General features: G+C 45.9%; 1 protein-coding gene and 1 long non-coding RNA gene across 2 annotated transcripts; one reads left to right on the forward strand and one right to left on the reverse strand.

The window, feature by feature from the left end:
• Positions 1-297: 297 nt before the first annotated feature.
• On the reverse strand, positions 298-3,612 carry MC3R (melanocortin 3 receptor). Its single transcript, XM_064391775.1, has one exon. It carries the CDS (start codon positions 3,147-3,149, stop codon positions 2,172-2,174), a length of 978 nt encoding a protein of 325 aa, XP_064247845.1. The 5' UTR covers positions 3,150-3,612; the 3' UTR covers positions 298-2,171.
• A 10-nt stretch (positions 3,613-3,622) lies between these two features.
• LOC135282214 (uncharacterized) lies at positions 3,623-9,169 on the forward strand. Its single transcript, XR_010348506.1, has 3 exons — positions 3,623-4,318; positions 5,809-5,877; positions 8,622-9,169. It is a non-coding gene; the product is annotated as an uncharacterized LOC135282214 (long non-coding RNA).
• The last annotated feature ends 6,477 nt before the right edge of the window (positions 9,170-15,646 follow it).

The raw sequence follows: 15,646 nt of genomic DNA on the forward strand, positions 1-15,646 counted from the left end.
CTGAGAAAAAGCAGAGATTTGTTACAACAGGTAGGCACAGTCTTTGCACACCACAGAAGTTTTGTGGCTGCCCATGCTGATTTCACCTCCCTGTGCCACATCAGCTGCTGCAAGGTGAGACAGGCTGGGCTGGCAGAGCACAGCTTGGTACTGCTGAGCTGGGCTTTGTGACACACACGTAAAGCTGAAAGCATTTGGCTTTGCCACTCACTGGGATTGTCTTTGGTCTCTTCTTGAAACAGGAGATTTTTCATTTGTGCCTGCTCTGCTCCACAGTGAGGTTTTGCTTTTTTAAAAAAAATTTAAATTTAACCTTTCTGAAATGAAGGGTTATAGGGTTGGGTAAGTGTTGGAACAGAGAGAGTGCTGGAAAGGGGGAAGTCTGGAGGATGTGATTATGAGAGGAAGTGAGATCTCAGTTAGGGAATTTTGGGTGTGATCAGAGGGCAGCAGAAATAGGGAACCAGAGGTTGGTGTGTGGTGGGACAGAGTGTGGCTGGAGCACGGGGAGAGGTGGCTCTTGGCCCCAGGAGGATTATCCAGCCCATGAGATTGGGAGATGGGGCTGCTCCCTGTGGGTGCTGAGGATCAAACCCAGGCCAGAGGTGCAGAGTGGGAAATGTGACTCCCCAGGGGCAGCAGGGCTGGGTCACTGCCACCGGCACTGGAACACCAGCACCAGTGTGGGGCAGAACTGGGGACACAGGAGCTGGGGAAGGTCTGGGTGCATGGACAGATTCTCACCTGGCAGAGGGCAGTCCCAAGGGAAAAAAAAAATCAACCCAGTAACTTCACCCAAAATAAGAAGGTGGGGGGAATAAACCAGAGTTTTAAGTCAAATGAGATCTTTGAGATGTTTGAAAGCATCAAACAACTCTGAGGGTTTGGGGATCCCCCTCCCACTGAAAGCAAGGTACCAGAAAGGTGCCAAGCAGCCTCTAGGATGGCTCAGGGTGCTCTCAGCCTGGCACTGCTGGTGCCACTGCCCGTGCCATGTCTGCAGCAGCCCTGGCTCGGTGACACTGTGCTGGCCACCTGCAGGGTTTGCTCCTCACAGAGCAGAGGCAAAGGCTGAGCTGGGGCAGCTGCAGGTGCTTGCTCTGTGTGCCACTGACACAGGGGCTGCAGAGGGTGGCAGCCAGCCCTGGTGCTCTCCTGTCCCAGGGCAGGGGGACCCAGCCCCTGAGTGCAGGCTGGAGCTGAAGGAAGGACATTTACATTGTCCTGCCCCAGGAGATTTATTTCTCAATGGATAAAGTCCTCTCTGCCACCAACATCTGATTCCTTCCAGCTGCTGAACTTAGAGGTGGATCCTTCTAAGGACTCCCTGCAGCTCTTACACAAAGCTGCATTCAGAGTATTTTGCATTTTAGCTCTTTCTGCTGTTCAGATCCATGGATCTCATTAGTGAGGGTTTATCAAAAGGAGGCTTCTGTGAGGTTTTACAAACAGCAATTACTACACTGATCAGGGCATTCCAGCTTTAAAAAAATAATCAAAAATTCAAGGGTGTAATACTCTTATATCACAATAAATAATGCAAAAGCCTTCACATGAGTCAATCCTATCAGGCAGCTGTTGAAGCCACGCTGTCACTGACACTGTAGTGATAACTGATTTCAGAGCAAGAGAAATGTTTGCTTTCACCCTTTGAAAATGTACTCAGGCTGCAAGCAGCAAAAATGTCAACCTACTCTTTCATTAAAAGGTGGGTGTAGAACAATGCTGTTACCTGCTGGTGTTTGGAAAAATAGCTTTTCACAGACGTTACCAATGAAATCTTTCAGAAAACACTGACTTGTTGGCAGTGGTATGGAGATAAAGCAACAGGCACAAATGAATGCTAGAGGGAATAGTATCTCAGTCTCTAGAAAGTGGCATTCCCTTTCAGGATTCCTTTTACCCAGTAAGTTTTTGAAGCTGTTTTGTAAGCCACTCTGGATTTCCTTCCATTATGACTATTTAAAATAATTCAGTCAAATAATTCAGTTGAAACCGGTTTTCACTCTAAAAAGTAGGAAACAAGGCATCATGTAGGAGGCTTTTGTCTTTCCCGCACCCTTCCTTCAGGCACTGCGTTTAAAGTGAGCTGCTCTGTATCTCAATATATACATCAATATATTGATATTTATACACCTAGGGCGTGTTTTTTCCACCCCAAAACCAGGCGTTTACAGCATGCACTGTCCCACACTCATGCCATAGCAGCAACACACGATTTCTTTGAAAGTCTTCCTCATCTCCAGGCTCCTGAAGGCGTAAATGAGCGGGTCAATGACCGAGTTGCACATGATCAGCACCAGGTAGGTGTTGAAGTGCGCGGCGTAGCAGACGCAGTAGGGGTTCATGGGGCAGGAGATGATGAGGATGAGGTGGAGGAAGAAGGGCGCCCAGCAGACGATGAAGACGCCCAGGAGGATGGTGATGGTGACGGCCCCCTTCATGCAGGTGCGCTGGGGGGGCACGCCCTCGACGGGCAGCGCCGCGATGCGCTTGACGTGCAGGCGGGCAAACAGGAACATGTGCACGTACAGCGAGGCCATCAGCAGCAGCATGGTGAAGAACATGGTGATGAGACACACAATGACAGTTTTGCTCTCCGAGTAGGCAATGAAAATGATGCCACAGATGATGCAAGCCACCCAAATGAGCACAATGAGGGTCAGGGCTTTCTTCACCGTCATGATGCTGTGGTAACGGAGGGCATAGAAAATAGTGATGTACCTGTCGATGGCTATGACCAAGAGGTTGCAAATGGAGGCTACCAGAGAAATACAAATCATTGAGTCAAAAACATTGTCCATGTGCTGGATGAAGTGGTCGTCAATGATCAGGTAGCCACTGCTGAGGATTGCGATCATGACGGTCTCCAGGGCGTTCGACATGCTCACCAACATATCTGCCACGGCCAGGCTGCAGAGGAAGAAATACATGGGGGAGTGCAGGTTCCCGTTCTTCAGCACTGCCAGGATGACAAGGATGTTCTCCAGCAGGCTGATGATCCCCAAAGTCAAGAAGACCTCGGCTTTGATGAAGACCTGCTCGCAAAATCCGTCGCCGCTCCGGTTGGTCGGGATGGAGTCGTTGAAGTCCTCGGTGGTGTTGAGCAGCACGGGCTGGAATGAGAATGCAAAGCGTGTGGTGTTCATTGTCAGCAGAGCAGCTGAGCTCGCCAGAGACTGGGGACCTGAGGCAGCACAGGTTAAAAAGAGAAAAAAAAAAAAGAAAAGGGAAAACGAGTCCTTCCAAGCTGCTGCTGTGCATATGGGGTGCAATCAAGCAGGACTTTAGTCACTTTTACCAGGGCAAACATCAAACAATCTGCATTTACAGTGAATTTTATGCCAGGCTGCTCTTTCCTTTAGAAGAAAGTGAGCTCCAAAGCCTGCAGGCAGCAAACAGCTCTCTCTGCAGGGAGGAGTCGGCTGCAGGACACGGCTGGGCTCAGCTCTCCCGGAGATGAAAAGCCGGGAGTTTCCCCTTCTGCCGGGGCAGCTGGGCTGCCAGCATGCTGCAGCTCAGCCCAGCATCTGTTGCTATTCCAGTGCGAAGAAAGGAGACGAGAACGAAGGGATTTATACATGCAAGAAAGAAAAACCAACTCCTACTTCACCCTGCGAGCAGAGCATTGGCCACTGGAGAGCGAGCACCTTTGTGAGTGACAGCTGGAGCACCTGGAGAGGCATCCCGGCACATCCCAAACCGTCTGGCGCCCTCTGCAGAGACCCAGCAGCGTGGGTTTGCCCTGAAATCCCTCTGCAAAACGAGCTTTTCAGCCGGAAAAACTTTCTGCCTGCTCGGTGGGAGGGTTTGGGGCAGGCAGGATGCTCGTACGCCCTCCGTGCACCTCTGGGCAGCCACTAGGACTGGTCTGAACTGGGATTGTACCCATTTAAACCTCGGCAGCACTGAGGAGACTTTCATTTATCACACGTGAGCAGGCAAGCATAAGGTAGATTTTCCTTGCACTTCATTCCTTGTGTATTTCTGTGGTGCAATTTTCTTAGTTTGATTTTTCAAAAGCTGATGTCTAAACTCTTCCCACCTCATTAATTTGGAGAAATACTTTGGAATCAAGTGCAATGCCACTTATATTAATGTTTGGGGCTTCTGTTGCAGGTTTGTAGCTTAAAAAAGTAACAAATCTCTCCCAGTTTCATTGTGAGCACACAGAATTATTGTCTTGCACCCATAATTCAAGACCAAGAGGCATCACTTCTCACATTTAACCTCCAGGTGACAGATTTACAAGGACAGTGTCAAGTGCAGCAGTTTTAAGTGAATAAACAGCTGGGGATTTGCTCACCAAGTGGCACAGGTAATATGCTGGGATAGGAAGTCATTAAATGTGTTTGCATCATGAATTTCTGAATGTATGTGACAGCAGGACAAGCTACCATTTGCACTGAGGTGCAATTTGAAGTGGAAATGGAATGTTGTACACCCAAGTGGATTAATGGCACCATCAGCTTTGCCATTAAGCACTAAAAACAGTGGGCTGGAGCCTCCTGTGTGACAGCAAACTGACTCTGAGACCTGTGCTGAGAGGGGGAGAAGCTGTGTCTGCATGAAAGACAGCAACATGTGAGCCCTTATTTCCAACAGGATTTCTCTGCTCAGCACTGGAAAACCTCTGTGATCTGAAATGTCACTAAATATTTTGTTTTCTCCTTATTTCCAGAAGGATTTCTCTGCTCAGCACTGGAAAATCTCCATGATCTGTCACAAAATATTTTGTATTCTCATGTAGAAAGTTGCTGCTGCTCAGCTGCAACTGAGCAGATCCCTGCTTCATGTCCAGGGATCCAGAGAGTGACTGGGATTATTGCAATGTAAAAACAATGGCAATTGCAATTATTGCAAAACAGACAGGCTGCTCTCACATCCACCCCAGTGCTGCAGTGGATTTGTGTCCTGGCATTGCTGCTCTGCACCTGAGGAGTGGAAAATTGCCAGAATGATGTCTCACAATCCTGTCCTCAGTGTCCTGGGCAGTCCACTTGTCCAGGACAGGAGAGCAGAGTAAGGGCAGAGCATTGCTCCAGTCCATGGTGTATAAAATGAAATTATAGTTTGGTTTGGGTCCCCCTTTCCATCAGAACCTGGTGCAGAGAAGGTTGGGGAGTTAGATGGGGATGTCTGTGTGTATTCCCCAAGTTTTCCTTGTCCATTGCTCTTCCACCTCTTTGCCAAGGCCTGGGGGGAAGGAGCTGCAGCCTGGGGCTGCTCAGGGCTGCTGGCAGTGCAGATCCACCATGGAAAACAGCCTGGGTGGCCCAGCCAAGGCTGGCATCTCCTGGCTTTGCTGCCTCAGGGCGGGTCAGGAAGCTCATGGAACAGCTGAGGGTTTCCTCGCAGCTCTGGCAATGTCCAGAAAGTGCCACCATCTGAAATCAGTGACTGAAATGCCCTCCCCACCTCTTGTCCTGCATCTCTGACCAGTGCTCCACTCACAGCCTGCTCTCCAGGCACTGTGCAGCACGTTTGTTTGGCACCCAGGGAGCAGAGTCCTCCTTCAGCTGTGTTCTTGTTCACTCCCTGGACCCAACCTGTTGTTTTTCCATCCCCTGGTGAGTGAACAAGAGGAGTCCTTGCTGCTGTCCCTGTAGCTGCTATGCAGCTGGCACTCCTGGAGCTCTCATGCCATGTTTGAGTCCCACAGCCCTGGGGCCAGAGGCCAGGGGAGAACGAGTTCTTGGGATGAAAAACATCCCTTGCACCATTGTTCATCCCCTCTCTGTTTTCCCTCTGCATCTCCTTCCCATATTTCATTCTTTCAGAATCCCTGACCTGTTCTGTTCCCTGCAGATGGAGAGGAAATGTGTGTTTCAAAAACCTGCCATGACTCAGGCTCTCACAGCTGTGCTCATCAAACAGGTAGGAAAGAAATCTCTGTGGGTTTGGCTGCCAGAATCCCCCTCTCTGAGTATTTCTTAGAAGCTTTCACACCCCCAGACGTTTATAGAGACAAGGGGGGATTTTCCTGCTTGTTTTACTTGACCCCTAGACTGATTCTGACTGCAGAGGAGCTCTTCAGCCCCCAGAGTGATTTACTGGGGGTGGGTTCTGGAGATGGGCTTCAGGGTCTCACTCAGCTGAGGAACAGAAACCTTTTGGGATGCACCTCGAGCTCAAAACTTTTCTGTGTGCAAACTCCAGCCCTTGGGTGGGCTGCTGCAGTTAAAGCCTGTTCTCTAACTAGGGCAGTTTTACAGAGGAAAACACCCCCTGTGCTTCTATGATCATTGTTTAAAACCCCACAAAAATGATGTTAAATGCCTAGATTGGACAATAGTTATCAGCAGCCTCATCCTTTTGCAGTGTGTTCAGGGGAAAACGCCTCTGTGCTGTTCTGCATTCTGGGCTCCTGACCTGTGCCCCTGCCAGGGATGTGCAGGACCCAATTCCCACTCCTTCCTTGGCCAGAAAAGATGAGACATCCCGAGCACAAAGCTGGATTTGTCAGCTTTGCACTGCCAGACCTTTCCTTCAGCAGCAGCCTCTGATCCAGCCCTGCCACCATCTCTGCCTCTCTACCCACGCCGGGGCTGCCCTTCACTGTCTGAGCCTTCCAAACCTGAAATTATTATCCAGCCCAAGAATCTCTAATGAAAGTTTTGTGTGCTTTAATCATAGCAGATGGATTCCTTAAAGAATCCTGAGCAGCCCTTAAAAAAAGGTCAGCACAACCTGCCCCGAGCCCACAAAGATGCAGTGGGTTAAATGTGGAAATCAGATTCATTGTGATGTCTCTTACATTATTCTCATTCATGTTCTGTCCTAAAATAACTCATTTTCTAAGAAAAATAACTGTAAATAAGAGGATGTCTGCACAGTTAATGAAATATTGGCTGTGATGAGGGGAGAGCAAAGGTTTGGTTGTTTTATCTACCAGCAGAAATGAACAATTTGCCTAGGTAAAACCTCTGCCATGTTTTACAAAGCAGTTAAAAGCAAGGCTGATTTATTTTTTAAATGCTGTTATTTCTCAGTTGTTTCTTCACTAGTGAAACTATTTAATCTTCAGGGAAAGAGAAAGTAGCATTTACTGCTAAATGTGGATCATGGAATTTCCTAAGAGAATTCCCCTGTGATGTTGTTGAATGAAAAATCTTGTTTAATGCTTGACATGAGACTAGGCTGATAATGGCTGATAAATGTGTATCACTTTCCTTTATTTTCACTCTTTTTAGCAACAGTTTCTGCCAGACAAAAGTGGCAATTTTAAAGGAAATTAGAGGATAATAACTAGACATTTTCTCCCATGCAGCAGGGAATTATTGTTGTCCTGAAGTTTCAAGTAGCCAAACCAGTGAGTGCAAAACTCCTGAAGATTTTTTCTCTGTGTTATTCTTTATGGAAAAGGACTTAAAAGATGAAATATTTTCTCTCAGCAAAGCAAACGATGCTGGTTTTGAATTCTGTGCCCATTTCTGGTGTGTGCACTCGGGTTTGATTGGGAATATCTGTAAGCCCAGGCTGGAATTCATCACCTGGGCACTTCACAGAGGCTGCTCAGAGCTCTGCTGACCTGCAGAGCTGCTCAGTGCTCAAGGGCTGCCTCAGTAGAGTTGAAGTTTTTGATAATGGAATACTTGACAAAATGAAGGAAACTTCAGATCTGATTCAGGGCTTGCAGAACATGAACTGCTTGACTACTGACTTAATTAAAGAAAAAACCTCTTTATTAATTTTCGCTGGAACACAGAGAGATCACTCGTTATGATAAAGAGCAGAAACACACATTGGGACATTTTCTATGATTATATAAAATGATTATGGAGTACTTAAAATTATATAAAATGATTTCTAATTAATGATAATTCAAAAAAATCTGGATTTAGGAGCCTCACAAGAACCTGACAGGTGAGGAGACCAAAGTAAACAGAGAGGTGATTAAGTTCTGTCTACTGAAAAGCTGTGTTTTTCTTCAGCATCTTGAGGTAACAGCTTTCCAAGAGCAATTTTTGTCCTGTCAGAGTCACAGGCTTCAGGATCACTTGCAATATCAGGTATTGAATATAATAATGGAAAGATTTCCATGCTCTTCCTCCAAGAAGTTGTAGCTCTTACAGCTCCCAGTCATGCCCAGTCATGCCCAGAGCTGATCATGTTATTTTCTAGTCTGAGGCAAGGATGAATCTGACATCAGCTGAGGTCAGTGGGAGTTAAATTTGCCTGTACCACATTTCTGGCAGAGGTTTTCACATTGGAAGAGTAATTCCTCACCTTACCCAAGGAGCTGAGTCCCTGCTGAAGCCAAGCACCAGGAGTTTGCATCTTTGGGATGTTATCCTCTCAATTTTCCTTCAGCCCTGCGAGTGGGGAGGCAGCCTGCCAAGCTGTGATTAGTGAGGAGAAGGAGCACGAAATCCTGATTGCAACGAGGGGGCTTTCAGATGAAGATTTCTATAATTTCAGCCAGTTAAAAGGTTAATTTAAACAGACTCAACTTTGGGACATTTTGGACAATTTTCCTTCTCATCCCTGCGTAAAAGGAGACAAAGCAGACCTGATTGCAAAACACTCCCCAGCACCTGCAGGTGCTTCTCATGTGAAAGGGATTTTAAGGGCTTTAGACTTAATAATGCTCAGTGTCAGTTTTGTTCTCTCATTTGCAGAGTGAGAGACAAGCAGACGTGATTGATCCAGCTGCATTCTGCTCTTCAGCTTCATCAGGGCCAGATATCCCTGGGATGTCTTCCTCATCTCCCTGGAAGCTTCCTGGATCTCCTTGCCCTGTGCTGCTGGGGCTGAGGGATGGGTGAATTTGGCATTTTCAAACCCGACTGCTGCTGCTGACTGACCTCATTCCTGGACCAGAGAGAACTGAGGGATGGAAAGACTTAAAGATGATTTTACTGAGCTGTGCATGCTGTGGGTGGATGGATATTGGGACAAATTGTCCTGCTGATGCTCAAAGCTCCTCAGTTTGTTGCAGTACTTGCAGTGTTGGAGCTTTCCAGGCAAGAAGGACAGAAAAAAGCTCCACAACCAGACGAAATCCTTTAATTTTATTTACCAGTTAGGTCTAACTTCTGCCTTTCTAATTTAGTCCAAGTCTTTCCTGCTCTATTCTTTGTTTTGTGTGGAAGACGGTGTCCTATGGTTATAAAAATTCCAACTTCAGTGCTTTTATCTGCGCTGCTTTTGCCAGTAACTTCTAGGACAGAGAGAGATTGGTTATTTGTTATGGTTTGGGGATAACAAGGAATTTGCTGCCCTCCAAAATGTTACTCCTCAACAATAAAATGGGATTTAAATGCTCTTCAGGTTTATAGAGGTTTTTTTCCCCAGACTCTGCAGTTTGCAAAGTGAGCCAGCTCTTTTCAGTAATGTCAGACTACAAGGTGACAATACAGAATATTTTCTGTCAGAAACAGAACCGCCTTGATTTAGAAAGCAAAATAGATTTGGAAAGCCAATCTGATTCATGTAACCTTGAATGAATTTATTATGGAAAACAGAAGTGACAACTAGCTATTCTACTGTTTCTTTCCTTTTTATTTTCAGTTGAAAGAGTACAAGGTTATTTACACATCTTTGAGTCTAATAATAATCTATAGTTAGGTATTTCTGAATAGCACATTTTCCCATTTGGCACAAAAGGAGAAGCTGAGGTACAAGTTTTGTTTGCTCTGAATATTGTCTTGAAAAGAAAAGGGGGTGTCATGAAAAGGTTACATCTGTCACTCATCCTGCACCACTTCTGATGGCAGAAATAATGGAATTGCAGCTGATTTCACACTTTTGTGGCTGCTTGGAAAGCTCCCAAAATGTTTTGCAGCCTTGCTCTTCCACGCCAGTGCCCTGGAGGACTCAGGTGCCAGAAGCTCCAAGCAATCAAGGCTGACCTGAGGAGCTCCCTGGCCCACAGAAGGGTTTTGTGTCACTGCTCCACAGCCTGTGGCAGAGGGGCAGAGTGACCCCTCAATGCCCCCTACTCCTCCCCAACCCCCTCTTTGAATCTGTGCTCTATTATTGTCTTCTGGTGGTTATTAATTATTTTTGGATATAAATCTGTCTTGGTTTGAAAAGGCAGATTTATGTACAAAAGGCAGGAGCCTCCCTGAAATGGAGAATGTAAACCCTCTCTCTCCAAACTGTTATAATTTTGAAATTAAGGGGCTCTCAGGGGAAGATGTGGGGGTAGAATACACACCCCCAGCCACATCTTTTACCCTAAGACATTAGCTGTGTCTAGTTATAATATCTAGAGACATTATCACTTAGGATTTTCTTGATTTCAGCCATGCCAGCTTGAAAGGCTTGTGTGGAAGGAGAGCCTCTGTGCTAAGAGGGTGTCCAGAGATCTGTCCCTGCTGCAGATTCCCCCCTGCCTCGTGGGTTATTGTTCCTTGCCTGGCTCATTAAGTGTCAGAGCATAAATTACTTCTTTGAGCGTTGTGCAGTGCAGGGCTGAGACTGGAAGCCAGCTACATCATTCCTGTATCTTAACTACAAGACAGGGTTTTTTTTCTCCTCAGTTTAGTTCTCCTTTCCCTCTCACTCCATGAAAAGCAGAGCATGAAGCTCATTCAGCCTGGGATCTGAGCTTCACGATTTCTCCTCTGTAGCAGGACAGGGATTTTTTATGGAAATTTCCTTAATTTCCCTGTGAAGAGAGAAGTGAGGAGTGAGCACAGCCAAGCTGTGCAGACTCCTCCTGCTCTTCCCATTCCTCAGCAAAGAGCCTGGCGATAAAAAAGAGCAAAGAGCCTGAATAACTCCCTGACACTGAGGCTGGAATTTCCAAAAGCTCTCAGTAACAACAGCCAAACATCAGTGGCTGAGGTTTCCTAAGAGCAAAAACACAGGAGAGGGCAGAGCTGCGTGCTCCCCACAGTGTAAAACAGAGGATAAGGATGAATTCCTCCTGGAGGGAACACTGCCATGCCTGGGCTCAGTTTAGCCCTTTTCAGATTTGTGGCTGCTGCTCCCAGGACTGTGTCCTCAGGGCTCTTCCCCTGGGGATGCTCCCCCAGCCCCTGTGCCAGAGTGCTGCCCAAAGGTGAGGCTGATTCCCACAGATTTCCTCCTCTGAACAGCAATTCTGTCAGTCCTTGTGGAGGAAAGCTGGCTGGTGTTCTCTGTGCCACAGCTTCAGGAAAGATGGCCCTTCACTCCTGCTTGCTGAATTTTGGGTGATTCAGTGCCTTGCTTGGGCTTCAAGTTCCACCAGTGGATGTGAAAAGGGTGAGGATTTTGGGCAGTGCTTGGATGTTGAATGAAATTCCTGTCTGCAATGGAATTCCCCGTGCAGGGCACAGGTGGGTGAGGAGCTCCAGTGGAATCTCTGACCTGGGGCACAGTGGGGAACCTTTGCTTCATTCTCATCTTGCTGCCCAAGACTGAAAACAGGGCCAGGGACTGGAGCAGAGCTGCCTCAGCCTGTGCTGTCCACACCAGACAGGTAAGGAGGCAGCTGCAATCTCCTGTTATGATTTTTAATATTTTGTGATTTAAAAAATTAATATTTGGTTTGTCAAAAACAGAATATCTGTCTTAATGATGAAAGGATTGAAGTTTCAAAAGGAAGCTCAGGAGAAGGGGCACCCCTTGGTCACAGAGCTCTTCCAGGAGGAAAATCCATCCTGGACCATGCAAGACCCCGGCTCTGTGCCCCTTCAGAGGGTGCTGCTGTTTCCCAGCTTTCAGAAGATGATCCAGCTGCCCCCAGGACTGCTTTAGCTCCATCTTTGATTCCACAGCCAGTTCCTTGCTGTCTCAGACCTTTCAGCAGGTGCTGCCTGCCCCTGCAGTGCCCTGGCCCCAGTCCCTGAGAGTCCCTGGCTTTCTGACTCCTCTCATTTAAACCCACAAACTCTTCAAAGGTTTTGCTTTATGACCCACTTTTTATAGCCTGAAATTCAGGCAGTTTCTGGTGCCACCTTGTGTCACAGAGGAGCAGATCTGTGGAGCTGTCACTTCCTCTGGGCATTGGAACAATGCGGGTTTAACTTCTTTATTTTTAACTTTTCTTTTGGGGTGCAGCATCAGAATTAACAAGGTCAGGTCACCAGGGAGATTCAGAGGGTGACACTTCTGCATGAAATGAGTTTGAAGCAGTTGAAAAATTAATTAAGTTATGAATTGGTGCTTTGGCTTTTCCTGGAATTGTTCAAGGCCAGGTTGGACAGGGCTTGGAGCAACCTGGGATAGTGGAAGGTGTCTCACAGCAGGGGATGGAACGAAATGAGCTTTAAATTTCTTTTTCAACCCAGACATTCTGTGATTCCATGATTTCCTTTATCGCTGTTTGCTGCACACAGTGAGGAGCTCAAAGCAAATTGCTCAGGTAAATGAAGAATTGTTATTTTTGGAAATGTGTGGGCTGTCCCTTTCCTTGATGCTGACCATGACCAATGTCCAAGGCAGAAAGCTGCTGGGAACATTTTTGTTGTTTAAAATTCAGCAACTGGGTAGTTTGTGCATTATCAATCGTGCGAATTACTAATAGCTCCATTGCTAATTACTGATTTGCTGTATTTATGTGTCAAGCTGCCACTGTGCTTTGCAGATGTATTGGAAAATAAGTGAAAAATAAGAAAAGAAGCCAAAAAATGGCTTCCAACAATCAGACCTCGTGTACCAACTTCCTCATTGTCATGAGCAGATGTATTTCCTCTACCTCCAAGTTCCTACTTTTATTTTATTTTACTTTTACAGATCCTGCCATTATGCATTCAGCATACTGAATTAATTGAAAAATTAACTCATATTGCCCCCCAAAAATTAAAACTCACATTTTATGGGAAAATATTTATTTCATGGCACATCTGGTGAAACATGGTAAACGTTTAAATTTTCCTCATGAGTGAGGGTGCTGCAAAAATGGGTAGAATTTGTGCTGAGCATCACTAGATGTCACCCTCGACCTGAATTTAGTTTCACAGAAGTTTTAAATTAAAATAACTCATCTTCTGTTCTTAAACTCTTCCCTTCCTTCCCCCCCTTGCATTTAATGCATCTTCCAGTTCAGTGCAGCACAACCTGTCGTGCATCAATATTGTCCTTAAAACCAGAATCAAAATTAGGCCAAATAGCAATTGCTGGAATCTGCAGTACCATCAATTTCTGTGCTACATCAGCACTGAGGAGACAGAAAAACCAAAACCTCCTGGGACAGGGTTTCTGTCTAAGGGGTCTGGTTGGATTTTGTTCAGATCTTGTTGGAATCTCCATCGTGGGAAATGAAGAGGAATGCTGAGGTCAAATGCCCATAAAGTCACGAGGAGCTCTGACTTCTCTGTTTCAGCACCATTTCCACAGGGAAAAAAAAAAAAAAAAAGAAAAAAAAAAAGAAAGGGCCCTTTTTATAAAACAGGTTTAGGCAGTAATTTTCAGGTGAAGTGAGTTTTCAGGGAAAGGCTTTGTTTTTCAACTCTGAAATTCTTTGTGGGAGCATTCCGGCCCTGCTGGAACATTCATGCTTGAATGAGAGGCAAAAATGTGTTTATGAAGTTCATGCTGTATTTATTTAAAGAATGAATTAATTCAGCTCTCATTTTTTTAACCTGAAATAACTTATTTCATGATGTTAATTTCTTATGTATGAAAAAGTTTTGGAACGTTCTTTAATGAAATGAAAAAGAGACTTTTGCCTATTAAACACATATTTAGGTTGACTGAAAACCTACTGGTCATAGATTTAGAGTTTTTTCCTTTAACTTCAACAAAAAGCACAAAACAATGAGTCCACATGGGGTTATCTGAGACTGGAAAACCCTTTGGGGTTTAGAATTTCAGGGAGTTTGGTTTGTGGCCTGTGAAGTCACTGTGAGGTAACAGAGAGCAGAAGGTTGGAGGGGATGCTCACACCTCGTGGCTGGAAGGAAGCTTGGGAAAAGGTATTCAGAACCTCTGGGAGTGAATCTGAGAGAATCCAGCCCTTTTAGCCTAAAAACCATGAGGTTTAGGGAGAGAATTGGGATAGTTCAGCCTGGAGAGGCTTTGGGGTGAGCTCAGTGTGGCCTTGCAGGGCCTGAAGGAGCTGCAGCAAAGATGGAGAGAGAGGATTTCCAAGGGATGGAGGGACAGCACACAGGGAATGGCTCCAGACTGACAGAGAATAGGTTTAGATGGGATATTAGGAAAAAATCCCCCGTGAGGGTGGTGAGGCCCTGGCACGGGTGTCAGAGCAGCTGTGAGAAGTGTCCCAGGCCAGGCTGAGCAGAGTTGATGTTTTTCTACAGCCAAACTTGCACTGCTGGTCCAAAATTTTCACCTGGTGCACTGCTCAGACAATGCACAAAGAGTTCTTGTTCTTCCAGGCTGGTTCCAAGCCCTTTCCCCCATGGTTTCCATCCCCTCTGGAGGGTGCTTTGTTCCAGCAGGGAATTTGCTGCAGCTCCTGGTTCTGGCATGTGCTGGAATCCATTCACTGAGAGCAAAGAGAGGGAAATTACACCAGAGCCTTTATTCAAGGAAGGTGTAATTAAGGGCTTCAGATTAATTGAAAATGTTTGCTCCAAGAGCAGCAATTGAGCTCTGCTCTGATTAAGTGCTTGCTCCCAGCCTCTGTGGCCTCGCAGAGGGGAAAGGAGCCTCTCACATCTCTGCAGAACCTTTGTGAGGGGAACCTGACATTTCCCCACTCTGAAATGTTCTGTGCTGCTGTAATCATGTTGGAAAGAGGAGTTCCTTGGGATTCTCTAATTTCAAAAGAAAATTGTTGTTCCTCAAGGGCTGAGCATTCTAAGGGGAACAGGCCAGTACTAGAAATGGGATTCTAGGTGAATTAGTTGCTATTTTATTTTAACCAAATGGCTTGAGATAGCTGTCGAAGAATTGTGTTTCCAATGAATCCTGTTTCTAGTTTAGTGGAAAATTTCCATCTATCACACTGGACATAGAGCACTCAGAGCTGAGGGCATTGAAAGACAATCTTTTATTAAATATTTCTTTAGAAGAGCTGGATTAAGCCAGGCCCTGTTACATTATTGGCTGTGTTAAGCTAACACTCCATCAAAGAATTACTTTTAATCAGTTCAAACGATTAAAGCCTGGTTATATCAGCATGTATTGACCTTCCATTTAATTTCCAGTGCCTTGAGTGATCTGGGAGAGTTTATCCCTAATCCTTTCTCTCCCATTTGCTGCAGAGCTCTGGCACTGATGGATGGGATTTGTACTGGGGGGGTGTCACTGTGATATTTTCTGGAAAAATCCCTTTGCCAGGATTTCTCTCCTGGGAAGCTGAGAAGCCTCAGAGAAAAAGGAAAACAATATTATCTAATTTGCTTCTCCTGTGTTTTGCTGCTTTGGAATGTGGTTTGGAGATTATTTATCCAACAGGTGATTGTTTCATTGGTTTCATGTGAATTGTTTCTACTTATTGGCCAATTGGGGCCGAGCTGTGTTGAGGCTTTGGAAAGAGTCATGAGGTTTTCATTAGTATCTTTAGCCTTCTGTCTGTATCCTTTCTGTATTCTTTAGTATGGTATAGTATTCTTTAATACAATATAGATCATAAAATAATAAATTAGCCTTCTGGAAACATGGAGTCAGGTTCATAATTTCCTTCCAACGTCGGGGCACCCCCCAAACACAAGAGTGGGGCTGAGCCAGAGCCCACCCTGGGCTCACAGAGACCCAGTGGCACCTGCTCTGCCCTGACCCCTCAGCTTCCTGCCTTGTTTCTGTT

Source organism: Passer domesticus, chromosome 16 (genome assembly GCF_036417665.1).
Source record: "Passer domesticus isolate bPasDom1 chromosome 16, bPasDom1.hap1, whole genome shotgun sequence".
NCBI classification, from domain to species: domain Eukaryota; kingdom Metazoa; phylum Chordata; class Aves; order Passeriformes; family Passeridae; genus Passer; species Passer domesticus.

What these genes read in the sequence shown, in the direction of transcription:
- MC3R (XM_064391775.1), bottom strand. Translation starts at nt 3,149, where the DNA reads ATGAACACCACACGCTTTGCATTCTCATTCCAGCCCGTGCTGCTCAAC.